This window comes from Rhinopithecus roxellana, chromosome 2 (assembly GCF_007565055.1).
Source record: "Rhinopithecus roxellana isolate Shanxi Qingling chromosome 2, ASM756505v1, whole genome shotgun sequence".
In the NCBI taxonomy this organism is placed as follows: Eukaryota; Metazoa; Chordata; class Mammalia; order Primates; family Cercopithecidae; genus Rhinopithecus; species Rhinopithecus roxellana.
Genome location: NC_044550.1, coordinates 152,109,470 through 152,126,170, shown reverse-complemented (window position 1 = coordinate 152,126,170; position 16,701 = coordinate 152,109,470). Strand labels below are relative to the sequence as shown.

The following is a 16,701-nucleotide window of genomic DNA, read 5'->3' as shown; positions in this document are numbered from 1 at the left end:
TTACTTACCAATTGTGAATTAAAATCCATATCATCTGGCACCACTGCACTCCAGCCTGGGAGACAGAGCAAGACTCCATCTCATAAAAACAAATAAATATATAAACAAATAAATAAATCCACATCATCCTGCTTGGCCCTGGAAGTCATGAGGGAGAGACAGCATGCCCGAGGGCTATAAGAAATGGAAAATGTGGAACTCTTGAGCACAGATGTGCTTTGTGTATTGTTCAGTCCGTATCCTTGCCTCTGTTCTAATTCCATGTGTTTTTGTTTTGTTTTGTTTTGTTTTTTTGAGACAGGTCTCTTGCTCTATTGCCTAGGCTGGAGAGCAGAGGCTCACTGCAGCCTCAATCTCCTGGGCTCCAGTGATCCTCTTACCTCAGCCTCTGGAGTAGCTGGGACTACAGGTGTGCACCAGCACACCTGGCTAATTTTTTTATTTTTTATTTTTTGTGGAGACCAGGTCTCACTATGTTGCCCAGGCTTGTCTCAAACTCCTGAACTCAAGCGATCCTCCCACTTCCACCTCCCAAAGTGCAGGGATTACAGACATGAGCCGCTGCACCCCAGCCTCATCTCATTTTAACTAAGGGAAACCTCTGCAGTGACTGTGAACCATGAAGAACCCATATGTACCTGAGCCTGTGCCATCTTGGGATATTTTATGGTTACACATAAGAGTCTGAAATATGGAATTGGAATCAGACATCCTCTGTCCATTTGAGTGTTTGGAGGAGTGAATCTAGTGGGGCTTGGTGGAGCTATTTGGAACATTTGCTGCTCTCAGCAGATGCAGTGGCTGTTATAATGGGGGACCTTTCATGGGCGTCCAGGCTAACGGATTTTTGTGTAGAAATGGTCATTGTTCATCTAAGCTGCTACTGTTGCTTCTCTCAGTTCTCGGAATGAGACTGTCCTTTCTGGCTGCATCCTATTCAGAGCGTGTTTCCTTTTGCAGGGCTGAGCCTAATCCTCTGCCAGCTTTCGTTACCCTCTATCCTTCCAAATGAAAATGAAAAGGTTGTGCAGCTGAATTCATCCTTTTCTCTGAGATGCTTTGGGGATAGTGAAGTGAGCTGGCAGTACCCCATGTCTGAAGAAGAGAACTCTGATGTGGAAATCAGAAATGAAGAAAACAACAGTGGCCTTTTTGTGACAGTCTTGGAAGTGAGCAGTGCCTCGGCGGCCCACACAGGGTTGTACACTTGCTATTACAACCACACTCAGACAGAAGAGAATGAGCTTGAAGGCAGGCACATTTACATCTATGTGCCAGGTGAGTGGGATGGGTCCCCAGGACCGAGCTTCTTCTCTTCCTGTCCTTCCTGTTAAATTTACTAAGGTTTTAAACATATATATAAATAATTAATATTTATTGCAGGAAGTTTGAAAGATGTAAGCGAACACACAGAAATAAAAATCATTTGTAATATTATCAAGAAATATTCATTGTTAGCATTTCAGAGCTGTATTAAGTTTGGAAAGTCATCTTTGTTATGACATGTCCTATATTGGTACTGTATAAACAATCTGAAATATACTCATCTCTATTCAGTTCATTCAAGTTGCACACATACTCACAGTGTGTCCAGCACTGGGCTACGTGTTGAGTATACAAAAATTAATAGGTAAGCCCGGTCTTGGAGTTGCTGATAGTTCATTATAATATCTTCCAAATAAACACTCGATTTACTCCTGGGCTCAAGTGAGCCCCACCCACCTCAGCCTTCCAAAGTTCTGGGGTTACAGGCGTGAGCCACTGGGCCTGGCCTACTCCTACATTTAATTAAAAGGACAAAGGATTGAACACAAGTGGTGGCAGTTGGGTAAATTAAAAAGGACTGTGGCTAGAATCCTTGGTTTTAGAACAAAATAGAAACCGCTTAGGATTCCTGCCATCCTTGCTGTTTTGGCATAGGTCGAGGAAGGGGGTTCTCACAGAAGTGTGTCTTCCTACCTTTCTGCCTTTTCTTTTTCAGTTTTTAATGGGCTCCTCTTCCTACCCTCTGTAACTACGGGTGTCCCCAGGGATCTAGACCCTCTTTACTTCTTTCATGATACTCTTATTCATATGAGCCTTCCTTCTTAACAATTAAGGAAAAAGTAAACAACTTTGTTTTGAAAAGGGAAGACATTTAGAATGTCACCCCAACTTCATTCACACTTAGATTCCTTCAGGAAAATCCTCTAGGTGTGGAGGGATTGTCTCCTGCTGTGAAGAGAATGGTAGGATCATGAATGTGTTAAAGGCACACAAGTCCCTGAAGTTTTAATCCGTGTAAGATTGTCCAAAAATTCTTCTTGTTCCCTATCTTTTTCCAGCACAGATGCCATCCAAGTAGCCCCTGCATCGCTGGTCTGACAGGGATCTTTTTATTTCACAATAATGGAGACTTAGGGGCCTTTTCTGCAGCTGATGTTTGAGAATCTTAGAACTTCTTACCATCGTAGCTTAAGTAGCTGTTTTTCTTTTGGAAAGGAAATTCTCAGGCTCCTTCTCCTTCTTTAAATTTTATGTATTTCTCAAAGGATTACTTTTTAACAAACACATTTCTGTGCTACTTTTCAATCGTACTGACTACAGGTGATAAGAGTTTTTTGAAAGTATTTCATAATAAAACTAGAAATATTTTTTCCTGTTTTGAACAGAGTTGGACTCTATTATTTTATTGTTCATTTTTGTTTTTAGTTGTTTAAATTTTGATTTAGGTTCCTGGTTAGTATTTATTTATTTATTTGTAGAGACAGGCTCTCTCTATGTTGCCCAGCCTGGTCTCAAACTCCTGAACACAAGCAACCTTCCCACCTTGGCTTCCCAAAGTGCTGGGATTAAAGGCATGAGCCACAACTCTTGTCCAGTATTGATATTTATCATCAGTATTATCCATCAGGAGACAGGCAATTTGATATTATTCATACTTAAAAATCATTTTGTAGCTGTCATGATAACTAATGCCAGTGGGGCAATTCTTCTGGATATATGTGTAAAGGTGAACTTCATACCTAGTATCAATACTGCCAGTGGGATAGTTTTTCTGGATTTATGTGTAAAGGTGAAATTAATGTCTAATAGAGTCTTCATTCTTTTTCAAACCACAGACCCAGATGTAGCCTTTGTACCTCTAGGAATGACGGATTATTTAGTCATTGTGGAGGACGATGATTCTGCCATCATACCTTGTCGCACAACTGATCCCGAGACTCCTGTAACTTTACACAACAGCGAGGGGGTGGTACCTGCCTCCTACAACAGCAGACAGGGCTTTAATGGGACCTTCACTGTAGGGCCCTATATCTGTGAGGCCACCGTCAAAGGAAAGAAGTTCCAGACCATCCCATTTAATGTTTATGCTTTAAAAGGTACTTGTATCATCTCCTTCCTTCTTTAAATAAGAGTAACAGGCAAAATCATCAGGTGCATGTATGATTTTTTTTTTTTAAATCATCACCACTGGTGATCCTAAATTCTGATTTTGGGATTTAGGACCCCAGCTAATACAGTGTCAGGGTGACCTCTATGGTTATAATAATAAGCTTAAAATTACTAAAGGCTAAAGCTTGATTACTCATGCAAGATTTCATGTTTCATCAGTTGACTTCAAAATACTGTAAGGAATTCTTTTCTTACATAAGCCTCTTACTTTCATTCACATTCCTGACTACGGAGGCCCTAAAAACAAACATACACCTAGGGGGTTAGATTCCTAGATTAATTTTAGTAACTTAAGAAAAATGATTTCAATTTTGAAGAAAGTAGTTGTAGACTTCAACCCTTTGATGTCCACAGTTAGTACGCTTGGGGAAGTATAATACATGCTGAGGTCAACAGATATTTCCTGACCACTATTCTATGTGGAGGAATGGGTAGCAGCAAGAGTACACTGTTTTAAAATCAGAGCACAGCTAATTTTGTGCCAGGCACTGTGCTAGGTTCTGGGAAAGTACTGAGAATAACTGAGGAGCAGAGTGGAAGAGAAGAAGAGAAGAAAAAATTGGATGGAAACAAAGTGTCTAGAGCAGTGTGGATCATCAAAGGTTGGTTGATTAAATGAATAAATATGTCAGTCAAGGTGATTGTAGACGAGTATAACCATAACTAACGCACTGCTGAGGAATGCGGTGTTCTGTTTGATTGGAATTTATTTTTATTGTTATTATTTTATAATTCTGTATTATAACTATACACCTAATTGTTGTACACCATCTCAAAATCAAGCCTTGTGAGATTTTCCAAATTTTATCTTGATCAGGGCTTCTATTCATAATTGGTTCACAAATTATTTTTCAGGGTTTTCTTAAAAAAAACAAAAAACAACACCACCACCCAAACTTTATAAGATCCTTACTATCCTATGGATTTTTAGGCCCTTGTATTTGTTCTTTTTTATAGCAACATCAGAGCTGGATCTAGAAATGGAAGCTCTTAAAACCGTGTATAAGTCAGGGGAAACGATTGTGGTCACCTGTGCTGTTTTTAACAATGAGGTGGTTGACCTTCAGTGGACTTACCCTGGAGAAGTGGTAGGTACCCTCAAAATGTGCAATGGCTTGGAGCAGAGCAGCAGGGCTCAGAAGACCTGCATTTGTGCTGGGTCTGTCACTGAGGGGCACATCACTGAGTTTCTCTAGACCTTAGCTTCCCACCTCTATGATGAACACATTTGATTAAAAGGCCTTTAGGGCTCCTTGATCAATGGGCGAGTTTGAAACGATAGTTGCTGGACCAGGGCCTTCAGAATACATAAAGAGTGTGCACTAAGCCTTCTTTCTCAGAAGTCAGACAGAAATAGGAAGGTTCTCTGGCTACAAGATATCAACCAAAGACTTAGAAGAGCAAAAAAACCGCTGGATTTTACTATTGAGGAGAGTCATTGATTGTCATTGTCTTGGCTTCTGTGCTCCTGACGGTTGATTCATCTGATAGTGTTTATTGCCCGCACTCCTTCCTCTTCTGCCTTGTTGACACTGAGGACAGTGTGTCTTCCTGTTCCACCTCCTATGTGCCTGACCTTTGCATGGCTCACCTTCAGTGAACAGTCACCATGTAATCATTCAGCAAAGGTTTAATGATGTTTACTCAATCCCAAGCACTGTACCAGAAGCTGGTCCAATATTGCCGGATGAAGGGAGGAGGGGAGATGGAAGTGGGGAAAGGGAGCCACCATGCTGCCTCTTGGTCACTGGAGATTTACAGAGTCTCAGTCATTCTAATGCATTGTCACCAAGTAAGAGAGCCATGTGTAAGAGGCTATGAATGCCCAAATGCAGGAATGACTAACATTCTTATGGGGAACAAAAACCAGATATATATATATTTCTTCCCTCTACTCCTGACTTGTAAATTTCTGCTCCCTGTTCTTTTAGGCATTTGACAGCTTTCTGTCCTTCTATCCATTGATCTCCCTCCTTTTATATATTTCTCTCTCCCATGCATTTGCCACTGCTTTTCATTCGTTCTGGGGCATCTGATTGGAAGGTGGGCATTTTCACTATTGCCTCATAAACTTCACATGGTGAAGGGACATTTACAGTCCAACAAATGTACATCTTCCCTGAAATATGGAGTGATTTGGTTCTTCTGTTCACGCTTGATTGCTGTTAATCCCTAAAACATAAACACTACTTTTTATTTATAGGATACAGCATTTTTTTTCCAAACCAAAGTACATGCTATTTGGCTTACAAATATATAATCAAAGTATTGTTTCATACAATATGGTTTTTTTCTGATTGTAAAAGTAATGTAGGTTTATTGCAGAAACTTTGTAAAATACGGAGAGACAAAGGAAAGACTACTTCTCAGAGCATCACTGTTTATATTTTAGGGAGCTAAAACTTTTATTTTTTATTGGTCTTTCTCTTTTTTTTTTTTCTTCTCCTTTTTTTTTTTGTAGAGATGAGTGTCTCACTATACTGCCCAGGTTGGTCTCGAATTCCTGGACTTAAGTGATCCTCCTACCTTGGCCTTTCAAAGTGTTGGGATTACACATGTGAGCCTCTGAGCTTGACTGAGATAAGGCTTTTAACTCTTTCTTATCCATAGATAAACATTGAATAATTAATAGGTGTTATTCTTTAAACAGTAGTTTGTTACATTCTTTATACTTCAGCAGTATAGCACAAACACCTTATATGTGTCATTAACTATCCTTTTAAAAAATGGGCTGGGTGTGGTAGCTCATGCCTGTAATCCCAATACTTTGGGAGGCCGAGGCAGGAGGGTCACTTGAGGCCAGGAGTTTGAGATCAGCCTGGGCAACGTATCGAGACTCCGTCTCTACAAAAATGTTTTAAAAATTAGCCAGGCGTGGTGGCATGGGCCTGTAGCCTCAGCTACTCCGGAGACCAAGGTAGGAGGATCGCTTGAGCCCGGGAGGTTGAGGCTTCAGTGAGCCATGATTGTGCCACTGCACTCCAGCCTGGGCAGCAGAGAGAGATTCTGTCTCTAGAAAAATTAAAAACGAAATAAAAAATCTCATGAGTTTCTAAGCAGCTAGCTTTTTTTCTTTAGGTTTTATCTTTTAGAGCAGTTTTAGGTTTACAGCAAAATTGAGTGAGAGGTACAGAGATTTCCCATGTGTTTCCTGCTCCCACACATGCATAGCCTCCCCGCTTGTCAACATCCCTGCCATCCATTTGCTGTAACTGATGAACCTCCATTGACACATCGTATCACCCAGAGTCCATAGTTTACCATAGAGTTCACTCCTAGGAGCGAGCTTTTTAAAAGTCGGTTTTCTTCCCCTTTTGCTATAGAAAGGCAAAGGCATCACAATGCTGGAAGAAATCAAAGTCCCATCCATCAAATTGGTGTACACTTTGACGGTCCCCGAGGCCACGGTGAAAGACAGTGGAGATTACGAATGTGCTGCCCGCCAGGCTACCAGGGAGGTCAAAGAAATGAAGAGAGTCACTATTTCTGTTCATGGTACATTCCGCTTTCTAAAATGTCAGTCGTCCATGCTGCTCGGGATCCATATGTGGTAATCTTTATTTAATGGAAACTCTTCCCTGTACAGAGAAAGGGTTCATTGAAATCAAACCCACCTTTAGCCAGCTGGAAGCTGTCAACCTGCATGAAGTCAAACATTTTGTCGTAGAGGTGCAGGCCTACCCACCTCCCAGGATATCCTGGCTGAAAAACAATCTGACTCTGATCGAAAATCTCACGGAGATCACCACTGATGTGGAAAAGATTCAGGAAATAAGGTAAAGAAACACTCTGCCCAAGTATGCCTTTTTTTAGTGTGCATCAGAGGCGGACTGAGGTTTGTGTGTGTCTTACAACCCAGACGCAAAGTCATTCTAGAAAATGTAGCAATCTGAGTTAAGAGATGCTTGAAATCACATCCCTTGAATGATAACATTGCAATATGGTATTTATTTAATGAGAAGATGAGAAGAAAGAACTAAAAGCTCTGGCCCCTGGGGAAAGACAGGTCACTGTATTCAGCTAGGGTGGAAGAAAGGAGGTAAAATTGGACTCACCAGGATTGAATAGATTGAATACATTCCCTGATGTTCATCATCCATATTGCAAGTAGACATGTATGGTGATTACACCCATGAAGTAGTTATCACATCACCTTACGTGAAAGTTAACATCATAGACTTAATCTGGAACCCATTTGCCCTAACTGAGGACTCCACAGGAAAGAAGAGTAGAGCCTGGCTGACTTTAGTCAGGAAAGAGATGTGCAATGAATCACTTGGATCCCTGCCTTTTAATCAGAATGGTCGATTGCTCTCATCTCTTAACTGGTAGTGGTGTTTTGAGTGAGTCACCCTCAGCCACAGTTTCCTCATCTACAATGCAGGGTAAACAATACCTTATGTCCTTCAAGGCAAGGCATTGGATCAGATGATATCATGGGGCTTCTTGAGGTTTTAAGCTGTGATTAGAACCCAAGAGTCAGAAGGTACATCTTGCACCCAGCTCACCAGCCCTATACTTTTGTCAGAAATCATCTCAGAAAGGCAAAGTCAGTCCTATATTTCAAGCCTTCAGGAGGAGGAAGAACAGAGCCTTTCTCATCAGTTCAGTTCACCTCATGATTTGCTTTCTTCTTTCTGAACTAAATTCCACGTGTAATTGAGAAGCAGTCTGAGAAAGTGGAATTTTACAACCTCTATAGAATAGTAAAGGAAAAATGAAGTGGGGTACTGAATCTGGTAGGCTTTCTGTTGACACAAAATGAAGGTGCACAACGAGGAGGGCAGCTTTCCATAAGGAACTTCCATGAGGCTGTGCAGCCAGAGAGGAATAGGGTAACACTGGTACAGCTAACACCTCCAACACATGTGTGAGCATTGTCTGCAAGCCATAATCCACAGCAATGGCAGGACAGGCTTGCCAACTGAGTGGTTCTGGAAAGCTGCGTTTTCCTTTTAATGATTCAAGGATCCTTCAATGTGTATTTTTTAGTTCCTATTATGAACCAGTAAATATAAAGATGAACATGGTAGGTGGGGGATCTGGCTTCCTGGAGCTTAAAACTAGTGGACCCACTGGTTTTCTTGGCTGAAGAAGTGTAGACAACAAACAGCAGAGGATAATTTGGTAATCAGCATCCCACTGTGCCCTAGGGGACTCTCTAAGGAAATCCAGTCCTGGAGCACACTCAGTATGGTTCAGCCTGCTCTCTTCATAGGTCTGAGTGCCCCAGCATTTGCAAAGTGTTTTGGAGACTATGAAATCCTTTCACACATACAATCTCCTTTAATTAACTCTCACAATGACTCTGTGCTATGTGTACAATTATCATGTTTTACACACAAGGAAACTGAGGCATGGAGAATTGTAATAATGCCCGAGATCTTCTCACTCCATGACCGGTGCTTTTCTTTTCCATTCCAGTTGCTTTTTCACACTGTGATGATTTATAAAGGACAATCCAGTGGGCACATACTATATTTATGCACACGCATGCACACACAGACACACACACAACCAGATGTCATTTATAATCCATGTAAAATATTTTTGGGGAAGCTTCTCTTTAATAAAGTTTGTAGAAGCATATTTTTTCTAACTTTTTTTTTTTTTTTAAGATGGAGTCTTGCAAGCTCTGTCACCCAGGCTGGAGTGCAGTGGTAAGATCACAGCTCACTGCAACCTCTGCCTCCTGGGTTCAAGCGATTCTTCAGCCTCAGCCTCCTGAGTAGCTGGGATTACAGGTGTGTGCCACCATGCCTGGCTAATTTTTTTTTTTTTTTTGTATTTTTAGTAGAGATGGGGGTTTCACCATGTTGGTCAGGCTGGTCTCGAACTCCTGACCTCAAGTGATCCACCCGCCTTGGCCTCCCAAAGTGCTGGGATTACAGTGTGAGTCATCACACCCAGCCTATAACTTTTTTTTTTAAATAGGTGATAGAATCCCATGCTTGAAAAATAATCAGATATAAAGAGAGTACATTGTAAGAAGCCTTACTGTACTCCTGTCCCCAACTGCCCAATTCTCCCCTCCTTCCCACAGGGAAACACCTTTATTTGTTTAATTAGGTTCTTAGGAAACCTTCCAGAGTTTCTTTAAGCAAAATACAAGCAAGTAGGAATGTCATATCCTGTGGACCTCTCCATACCAATATGTAGAAAGTGTCCTTATTCTGTCCTCCAATGGTATTCCATTGTTTTGCTGAACCACCTAAATGATGGATATTTAGGGGAAGCAAATGTTTTTTTAAAAAGGTAAAAATCAAAGGGTTTTTTTTTTTTGTTTTGTTTTTTTAAAGAAAAGCTGGTAGGCTGTGTTTATTCTTTCAGAAATCAGACCCTGGCTGAACTGATAGCTCTTGGAGATGACCACTGCTCATCTCTGAATGTCTGATTTTCTCTTGTAAGAATTGTGTGTATGATCCAGGCCTTCAGTATGTGCACTGAATGTTGAGAATTCCAGAAGAGATGATATGGACAAGGAAAACAAGATGACTTTAGTTTTTACAGTAAAAATAAAACTTAAATTGAATAGTACAATTGCTTAAACAATTGGAACTTACTTAGCTACTGCTTGTTGAAACAAAATCCTTTTTTTTAAAAGGTATCGAAGCAAATTAAAGCTTATCCGTGCTAAGGAAGAAGACAGTGGCCATTATACTATTGTAGCTCAAAATGAAGATGATGTGAAGAGCTATACTTTTGAACTGTTAACTCAAGGTATGTAAAGGGAGTATAAAGATAATGCTAGCTCTGTAGATGAGTGTCTTCCAAGGAAAGCCTGGCACTTTCCTCCTGGGTCATGGAAGAAAAGCAACACTTAGGGGAGAAGCAGTGTTTGCAGATGTCACATATTAGGGATACCTCTGCTGAACTTAGGAATTCAGGTATTTCTGGGAGGTTCGGGGTTACTCTAGAGTAGGCGGGGAATCCCTAGGCTCCACTAGCTTTCTTTATTTTTGTAGAGATGGGCTCTTGCCATGTTGCCCAGGCTGGTCTCCTGGGTTCAAGCTGTCTTCCCACCTTGGCCTCTTAAAGTACTGGGATTACAGGTGTGAGCCACTGCACCTGGCCTTCACCAGCTTGCTTAGCACCTGCTTCTCAATCTGAGAAGAGAGAAGTGATACTTTTTGGTCCAGATGATCTTAGATTGTTCTGGAGAGTTTTGCTACAAGTTTTCCTTATAGACATTGTACACCAGTCCCTACCAGAACAGAGTGCCCAAGTCTGTTTACAATCAGGCGCAGCACCTATCCCCAGTCCCAGCCATGTGCCAGGTGCCATCTGAGGTGCATTCATGTGATCCTCACAGTAAAACCTGTGATACAAACATCACCGTATACCTAATTTATTTGACCACAGATTTAGGGAAGAATCTTTAAAACCTGATAATATACCACAGATGCATTTTGGTAAATGCTGCTTTAGATTATACTTTAGCCGAATCCATTAGTTGAATCCTAAGCTATAATATAATTTTAAGAAATTCCTTGCCTTTCAAGCCAAATAACCAAGGGACTTCCTCCCTCCCTCCCTCCCTCCCTCCCTCCCTCCCTCCCTCCCTCCCTCCCTCCCTCCCTTCCTTCCTTCCTTCCTTCCTTCCTTCCTTCCTTCCTTCCTTCCTTCCTTCTTCTTCCCTCCCTCGCTTGTTCTCTCTTTTCCTTTCCTTTCTCTCCTTCCTTCCCTCTTCCCTCACTCTCTCTTTTCTTTTCCCTTCCTTCCTTCCTTCTTTCCTTCCTTCCTCCCTCACTCTCTCTTTTCTTTTCCTTTCTCTCCTTCCTTCCTTCTTTCCTCCCTCACTTGTTCTCTCTTTTCCTTTCCCCTTCCTTCCTTCCTTCCCTCCCTCGTCCCTCACTCTCTCTTTTCTTTTCCTTTCTCTCCTTCCTTCCTTCCCTCCTTCCTTCCCTCCTTCCTTCCCTCCTTCCTTCCTTCCTTCCTTCCTTCCTTCCTTCCTTCCTTCCTTCCTTCCTTCCTTCCTTCATTCTCCTCTCCGTTCTCCTCCCCTCCCCTCCCCTCCCTTTCCCTTCTCATCTTTCTTCTCACCATGTTGCCCAGGCTTGCCTCAAACTCCTGGGCTCAAGTGATTCTCTTCCACCTCAGCCTACCAAGTAGCTGGGGTTACATGTGTGAGACATCACAACCATGGACTCTTCACTTTGTTCACTCCAGATTAAAAACATCACAGGGATAAATCTCAAAACACCAAAACTGTGAAAATGCTGCTAATCATGTGGGTCTGTCTAAATTGGAGTGTTACTTGTACAACTGGTTTCAGCCCCTCTGGAGTGGTTTGAATGCCACGTGGATGAGTTGTGAACTCATCTTCCACTTTGTAGTCCCACATGTTCTGGGACACGAACTCTTCCATTCTGACTTCTTTCTGCCTCTCGCAGTTCCTTCATCCATTCTGGACTTGGTCGATGATCACCATGGCTCAACTGGGGGACAGACGGTGAGGTGCACAGCTGAAGGCACGCCGCTTCCTGATATTGAGTGGATGATATGCAAGGATATTAAGAAGTATGGAAAACAGATGTATCTTCTTCCTTTGTGGTCAGAAGCTTTCTCCCTTGACACAAATGATGTCAAATACATTTTACTTATTGACTATAAGATAGGGTTTTGGGTGTGATAGCTTCAGGGTGTGTATCTTTTGTCACAAATAGCTGTAAGGAGAAGGTCCCTGGCTTTCATTAGACCTTCAAAGTGTCTCCAATCTAAAAAAAAGAGTGAATTTTAAGAACCACTGTCCTAAGAAGATTTTTACTACCCTGGCTCACATACCTTATTTGGTGAACTTTGTTTGGTGGTCAGACTGCATGTAAACATAAATGTGACTGCTTAGTCCCTTATCTGCCTACCTGCTGTTTGGTGGGTTAATTTGCCAGTGCCTCCTCCCTTCTCCCAGTCCTCAGCCTTCTTAAATGGGCACATGAGCGGTGTGTTTACACTTCATCCCTGGTAACTGGTTGTGTTCAGAAGCCTCAGTTGTTTCTTCCTCTAGACAGAGACTCCTCATCTTAACTTCTCCTAGGGCTAAGGATGGACTTGGATGTTGACTGGAGTTTCTAGTAGATTCCAGTGTGGAGCAGGAATCTAGCTCTTATAACTCAATCTGAGGATCATCGCAACCCTAGTGACACCTTAGGGGCTCTTCCCAGAGTGAGTGTTGAGAAGGGAGGGTTCCAGGCCTTTTTGAAGGTGTGGGAGATTGAGATCATTAAATATGGTTGAAATTGAACTGTTCAGTTTGCTCATAGGTTCAAGATTGGGGAATGGTAGTCGTATTTTATTAAACGCATTTATCTCTGCCTGCTATGTAAACACGTTCAGTTCATGTGTGAATTATTCCCTCTTTAGCACATGCAGACAAGTTTTAATGTTCATCTGCATGTAAAATAAATCAGTGTGTAGTGCCCCAAAATGTAGACAAGATCCCAACACCTTGCCATCTTAGAGTGTTCCCTTGGCTCCACTCATTGCCATGACTCTCAGGAATTGGCCCTATACTTAGGCCCTTTTTCTCTCTAGATGTAATAATGAAACTTCCTGGACGATTTTGGCCAACAATGTCTCAAACATCATCACGGAGATCCACCCCCGAGACAGGAGTACCGTGGAGGGCCTTGTGACTTTTGCCAAAGTGGAAGAGACCATTGCGGTGAGATGCCTGGCTAAGAATCTCCTTGGAGCTGAGAACCGAGAGCTGAAGCTGGTGGCTCCCAGTGAGTTCCTCAACAGTCAGGACAACTCATCAGCTGAGCCCCATTTCCCCCAGGCAAAACTTTGAATCCCAAATAGGAGTCATATAGAAATGAAGGTCCCAAGGCAGAAATTTAGTTATGAATGCTCTTAAAGGCAGGCATGTGGACTTTGCTTTATTTTGTTTTGTTTTTTGAGACAGAGTCTTGCTCTGTCGCCCAGGCTGGAGTGCAGTGGCACAATATTGGCTCACTGCAACCTCTACCTAGGACTTTGTTTTAGATTCAGATCCAAAACAGCATTTTGCAGAGGCTCCTCAATATTTTGCTTGTCTAATAATATAGCTACAGTTTCTACTTTGAATGTCTGTGTATGTGGATGCAGTGTGGGGAAGAAGGATCTTCTGTCTCATTGCTCCTTAAAAGATGGATGAAGCCAAAAGCAATATAAGCAAAATGCAATTTACAAAATAAGCTTTATAATAAAGCATATGGAGTAGAGGTGTCTGCCCATATAGTAGCTGTCAATTGCATTTATCCATCTTTATTGTTCCTATTCAAATTCTGCCCATAAGTTTACTGTTGGAGCAACTTTGGAGAAAATACTGAGTTCTCCTGATTGAATTTTGTCCCCTTCTTGTATAAGGAAAGAGTTGATGTAGTTTCCTGGGTGTAGATAGTTTGAGAGATGGTACTTCCTATCCCTAAAATGAACCAGACAGCCCTCACATTTCACCACCAGCAGTGAGAGATTCCTGGCTCAGACACAGCCACACTACCTTGCTGCCCCTGTGCATGTCTGCCAGGAAACTTTTCATTGTGCCTCTCTCTCTTGTCACGTAGCCCTGCGTTCTGAACTCACGGTGGCTGCTGCAGTCCTGGTGCTGCTGGTGATTGTGATCATCTCACTCATTGTCCTGGTTGTCATTTGGAAACAGGTAGATATTTTCTCATAAAACTAAAGATCTTTGAAGCCAATGAGAACAAGAACAGCAACCTGGCTCAGTGCTTGGCACAGAGAAGGAGCTCAGTAATTATATGTGGAGTGAACGTTGTTGGACTCTACTGTGTCCAGTCACTGTGCAGCTTCATTGAAGCTCTGGTGCACTGGGACTTTGGTAATTCACCAGTTACCGGTCCTGGTCATTTATAGAAACCGAGGTATGAAATTCGCTGGAGGGTCATTGAATCAATCAGCCCAGATGGACATGAATATATTTATGTGGACCCGATGCAGCTGCCTTATGACTCGAGATGGGAGTTTCCAAGAGATGGACTAGTGCTTGGTAAGTTCCATGGGGTGACCTCCCAAGACTCCCTTTTCCCTTGCACACAGCTTTACAATTTATAGGCCTTGGCAGAATAGAGACCTGAGCTTGTGCTTAGTAAGAACTAGGCAATAGAAATTTGCTTTCAGAAATACATTTCTGTCTTGACAATGAGTTAATTGGATCACTGCAATGATTTTTTAAAATCTCGTTCCATAACAAATTATAGTTAAGGAAAATTTTACAAAGGGAGAAGAGAATATGAAAAGGGCTGGCAAAGATACCCACCAAAATTGCTTTGCTTTAGAAATGACATGAATTGAAAATGAGATGAATTTCTGTGACTAAAAATGAGCAGATGAGAAATGAATGAGGACAACCACAAAATGTGTTTTGATTCAGTATGTTTTAAAGGTGCATTAGATACTCCTTTTTATTTTTTATTTTTTTTAATTTTTTTTTTTTTTTTGAGATGGAGTCTCGCTATGTCGCCCAGGCTGGAGTGCAGTGGCGCCATCTCGGCTCACTACAAGCTCCGCCTCCCGGGTTCACGCCATTCTCCTGCCTCAGCCTCTCAAGTAGCTGGGACTACAGGCGCCCGCCACCACGCCCGGCTAATTTTTTTTATTTTTTTTCAGTAGAGACGGGGTTTCACTGTGTTAGCTAGGATGGTCTCAATCTCCTGACCTCCTGATCCGCCCGCCTCGGCCTCCCAAAGTGCTGGGATTACAGGCATGAGCCACCGCGCCTGGCCGATACTCCTTTTTATATATTTAGAATATGGAATATAAAAATATAGGTACATTTTAAGGCAAAATATGTAAAAATAAGCAAGTCAACTTACCACAAGCATTTCAAATATTTCAATCCTGGGCTGAGACCAAGAATATGAAGCTTTAGTCCAAGGCAGTATTTCTTTTTTTAAATCACACTCCTAATGAATGAAAGCAAGACAAAGGCAAATGAAGTATAGGTAGAGGTTGTGTTATGATGAATGATCTAACAGTACATACGTTAAAGAATGCCAAATGCAGGTTTTAATTACTTACCTGTCTCATTCCAAAATACAGAAGTCTGCTTGGAGAGTTACTTAAACTGAAATCAAGCAAGGCAGCAGAGTGAAATCACCTTTCCAAAAGTTGCAACTGAGGAAATTATGACAGTGAATGAGATATGATCTAACCAACTCCATTTTGCTTTAGCCTCCAAGTTGTCCTTGTTCCTTCCTGGGCATAGGCCAAACTAACTTTGAGAGGAACTTATTTTATAGTTTGACTTTGAAAAAAAGACAATAATAGCCCTTTGCCAAAACAAACCCTCTTCTTGCCTGGGAACTAGACTGCCTTTGTGGGACTAACAAATTAGCTACAAGATTAGAAAGCACGGTTTAAGGGTCACTGTTGTGAAACCTGAGGTCAGTGCTTGAGATATTTTGGAGACCCTGTATTTTGATGCATCAGCTGACACCACCCAGGTCAATAAACTGGCTCATCTGATCTTGTGGCCCCTACCTAGGAACTGACTCAGTGCAAGAGGACAGCATCAGCTCATGATTTCATCTTTGACCCAACCAATCAGCACTCCTTATTTCACCCCCTACCCACCAAATCATCCTAAAAACCCCATTACCCCAGTTTCAGAGACACTGATTTGAGTAATAGTAGAATAGTAGAAATTCCCCAGTTTCAGAGACACTGATTTGAGTAATAGTAGTAATAGTAGAATAGGTATCCTGTACAGCCACCTCTGTGTGAATTAAACCCTTTCTCTATTGCAGTTCCCCTGCCTTGATAAATTGGCTCTGTCTAGGCAGCGGGCAAGGAGAACTCATGGGGCGGTTATAAGAGCTGCTCCCAATTTCAAATATTTATATCTAAGCTTTCTTTATTTTCCTGCCTATTTCCCAAAAAGGGATGAGGAGCTTAGGGAGTTAAAAAGTAGTAAAATACGGGGAAAGGGGCATAATTCCCATTATACTGAAAGGCATTGCTGGTGAAGCAATACCTTTCCAGGTACGATTTCCAGTAACACAGACATGCAGTAAGAGTCAGTGTTGGCTGTTAGTGTCTTTCATGAGCCAAGTCTTTCCTGGGCTTGGCTATCCGCGGTGAGACTGACACCCTGGGAAATGTTTCTCTCAGACTGTGAGCACTTTCAGGGTGGGACAACAGCTTCAGTGTCTTTACGTAAGTCTCCTCCCAACATGAAGCTAATTGCTGTGCTCTGGGGCATGCTTAGCTCTTGGTGGAGTGGCTTTCCTAATTAATAGGGAGCAGTGAGCCCAGTCTGAAGTTTTT

General features: G+C 42.0%; 1 protein-coding gene across 3 annotated transcripts in view; it reads left to right on the top strand.

Annotated features, from left to right (window-relative positions):
* PDGFRA (platelet derived growth factor receptor alpha) overlaps positions 1-16,701 on the top strand; it is a 62,236-nt gene that overhangs the window by 25,585 nt on the left and 19,950 nt on the right. For 2 of the 3 annotated variants that reach the window (XM_010358986.2, XM_030922357.1), the window contains exons 3-12: positions 961-1,278; positions 3,102-3,362; positions 4,393-4,523; positions 6,759-6,930; positions 7,022-7,211; positions 10,040-10,155; positions 11,829-11,955; positions 12,967-13,160; positions 13,980-14,074; positions 14,290-14,422. In XM_010358986.2, coding sequence (XP_010357288.1) covers positions 961-1,278; positions 3,102-3,362; positions 4,393-4,523; positions 6,759-6,930; positions 7,022-7,211; positions 10,040-10,155; positions 11,829-11,955; positions 12,967-13,160; positions 13,980-14,074; positions 14,290-14,422 — 1,737 coding nt within the window. The remainder of the gene's footprint in view (positions 1-960; positions 1,279-3,101; positions 3,363-4,392; positions 4,524-6,758; positions 6,931-7,021; positions 7,212-10,039; positions 10,156-11,828; positions 11,956-12,966; positions 13,161-13,979; positions 14,075-14,289; positions 14,423-16,701) is intronic. The other variant, XM_030922364.1, reaches the window with a different exon arrangement.